The 2,790-nt window shown below is 43.3% G+C and overlaps 1 protein-coding gene across 8 annotated transcripts in view; it reads right to left on the reverse strand.

Moving 5' to 3' along the window:
• The window catches only part of ncor2 (nuclear receptor corepressor 2), a 118,846-nt gene that overhangs the window by 55,591 nt on the left and 60,465 nt on the right, over positions 1-2,790 (reverse strand). For all 8 annotated transcript variants that reach the window (XR_004332245.1, XM_032517276.1, XM_032517278.1 and 5 more), the window contains exons 16-17: positions 1,366-1,526; positions 124-186 (exon numbers count right to left, since the gene is read on the reverse strand). Coding sequence is in view for 7 of the 8 variants with exons in the window: in XM_032517276.1 (XP_032373167.1) it covers positions 124-186; positions 1,366-1,526 (224 nt within the window). In the remaining variant the exon portion in view is untranslated. The remainder of the gene's footprint in view (positions 1-123; positions 187-1,365; positions 1,527-2,790) is intronic.

Here is a 2,790-nt window from a genome sequence, read left to right on the forward strand (position 1 = left end):
AAAAAAAAAAAAAAAACAATGCTTGAGCTGCTGCTAGTGTTCTTTCCTTTGGTGACTCTATTATAATACATAGCAATGGAAGTTATACTTCACAGGGAGAAGAAAAGGTTTACTCTGTATTACCTTTTTTGGCAGTTTCCATCTCTTCTTCAGTCCAGCGAGAGCTCTCATTCATCTCCAGATTAGCTGTTAAAAGAAAAAAAATAGAGAACCACCAAGTTAGAGAGGGCGGGAGGAGGGGGGAGTGGGCAGTTGTCACAAAGTCAGTTAGGGAGTGACTGACAAGAGGAAAGGAAAGAGAGAGAGAGAATTAGAGAAGAAAAAAAGAATAAGCGGGTAGGGGGCAGGGTAGCTTGCACTGCTTGCCAGTGAGGCACTGCAGCGTGGGTCGCTAGGGACTGTTTGTTTTAGATGGAGGAAGCAGGAAATCCAAGGAGAGAAGTCAGTTAATGATTATAGACATAACAACTGGCTTCTTTCCCTGCACAGCACATACACCAGGCCAACCCTGCCCCTGCCTGTCAGACAGCGAAGTGGGAGTCGTTGCTTCTGTGTCCTCGATATATATGAACCTGTGAAGGGCACTGTGTGCACAAACGGCAGTGCGGGGGGAGGGGGCGTGACCCCCACCTGGGGATTCCCTGTGACTAAACCTGTGCTGCGGGAGCGACTGTCGCACATACACACAACTGCTGAAACATTAAAAAAATCCCTGATAGCCTCCAGCACGATTGTTAGTGTGTGCATGGTTGACTTACCATCTGCGAGGAAACAAAGAGCTAAGCGGGGGGATACTGCTGACACAATGAATATTTTCACCTTAACTATAACTTTTGTCTTTTGCCAACAGATGGGATTTAAACTACATTACTCATGCCGGCACACATTTTACTGTATTGATGTTAATATGCCATTTATGAGTGTCACTTGAGTGAGTGAAAGTGAGTGAGTGCAAGCCCTAATGAATGAAGACAAAAGGACCAACAGTGCACTCTTGTGGAGTGAGACAGGAGGCCACAACTAGATCAAAGGTGACAGTCAATCCTGTGTGATGGTAGTGAAACACTTATCTGTCAACCTTAGCTGTAAAATATGTTGTCCTACATTATTGCTTTTAGCTTTTTTTAATTATAATGTTTGCACAAATTTAGAAATCACATAAGTTTCCTTATAATGAATACATGCCTGTTCTTGTCTGTCATATCTTATATTGTAATGGCATATTTGCGAATTGCCACACAATTCATTTTGTCATGTTTACCCACATCTCCCTCGCCAATTGCGCATGCTAAATTGATTTGAATGATAAATTAACACCGGACAGAGGAGCAAACTAGCACAAATTTGTAGTGCAGCTAGACTTACCAAGCTCATTGTTGAGTGGCGGTGTGGTGGTCTCCTCCACTTCACTGGTCATCGAGCGGGTGATGCGGCCCTTGCGTCGCCCCTGGCTGTTGGCTGTGCGTCGACCCTTGAAAGCCACAGTGGGCTCTTTGTCCTCTGCATCTTCTCCAGAGGTGTCGTCCCTGTGTTTGAGACACGTCAACACAGTCAGCAAGGTAAAAACAGGGTGTTCAAAGGTGTATATATGCTGGCTCAGTGATATACAAGTCAAAGCCCTATTCACAGTCCCCAGTGCCAATTTTTGGGCAGCATTGCAGGACACGGATTTTAATAATTTAGACAAAAACCTTTATTTACTTATTTATTTGGGGCTAGACTCAAATATTTGACTATTTGTTTGTTGGGTAGCCATTTGTTTTTAATTTTGGGATTTGGACTTTCGTTTTTGCTTTTTAATACTTTAAAACAGAATCCTTAAAAACATATGCCTTTGACTACACAGAAAAACACATGTTGCAGCGCTGTTTCAACAATGTTACAATGAAAAAATGTGCATGCAGGCTGAAATTCACCACTAGCCGGTCACTAATTTATGAAGTGGAAACACTGCAGCACAATGCGGACAATCTCAGCCAAGAACAGAGAAATGTCTGGCTGAGTCAAGTTATACGTTATAACTAAGCTGTGCGATGTTTGTAGAAGTCTGTATGGTTATACGGTAGCAGCCTGGTGTCATTTTCAGAATATTTAATTAAGGTAAACACAGTGATCACCTCTGCGTAAAGTTAATGGCACTGCGCTCTGGTACGAGTTATGCTCAGGGAGATCTCACTGGTGAAATAAAACTGACAATACTTTCTAAGACACAGTCTCAAAAATGAAATTCAAATTATGTCCATCACCATCACAAACCTAGGCACAGAAATGTGTGTCTGCATGAGGACAGGTGACGACAGAATGCTGAAGATTGAAACACAAACTTGAAAGACAAAATGTGAATGTGTATACAGACACTGCTTTTTCCAAGATAATTTATCGAGTGTCAGCACAATGGCATGCCAGGAGACAGGAGACTGAGTTTGAACCAACTGCACCTCCATTCATCTTCCCCCAGCACCATTAATCTTGCTGAGGGGAGCCGGTGGCAGTCTAAATATAGGCGAGCCAGCTGCGCAAGGGACAGGCCGGCAGCAGGGTGTGCTGGGAGTCCCTTGGCCTCGCCTCAGAGCAGGGAGGCAGTAAGCAATGCCTCATCACCATCTTTTAATCTGACACAGCTGCTAATAAATATGACCTGCTATTACTTGAAAGTACTGGAGTGTACAGCCCGACCTGATAATATAGTGCATGTATACAGACATAGAATGTTTTATTCATCAATTAATTTCCAGGCACCAGAAAGCAGTGATATTCCATTTGTTTTGCATCCTTTGCTGGCACTGTGCC

This window comes from Etheostoma spectabile, chromosome 5, assembly GCF_008692095.1.
Source record: "Etheostoma spectabile isolate EspeVRDwgs_2016 chromosome 5, UIUC_Espe_1.0, whole genome shotgun sequence".
NCBI lineage: Eukaryota > Metazoa > Chordata > Actinopteri > Perciformes > Percidae > Etheostoma > Etheostoma spectabile.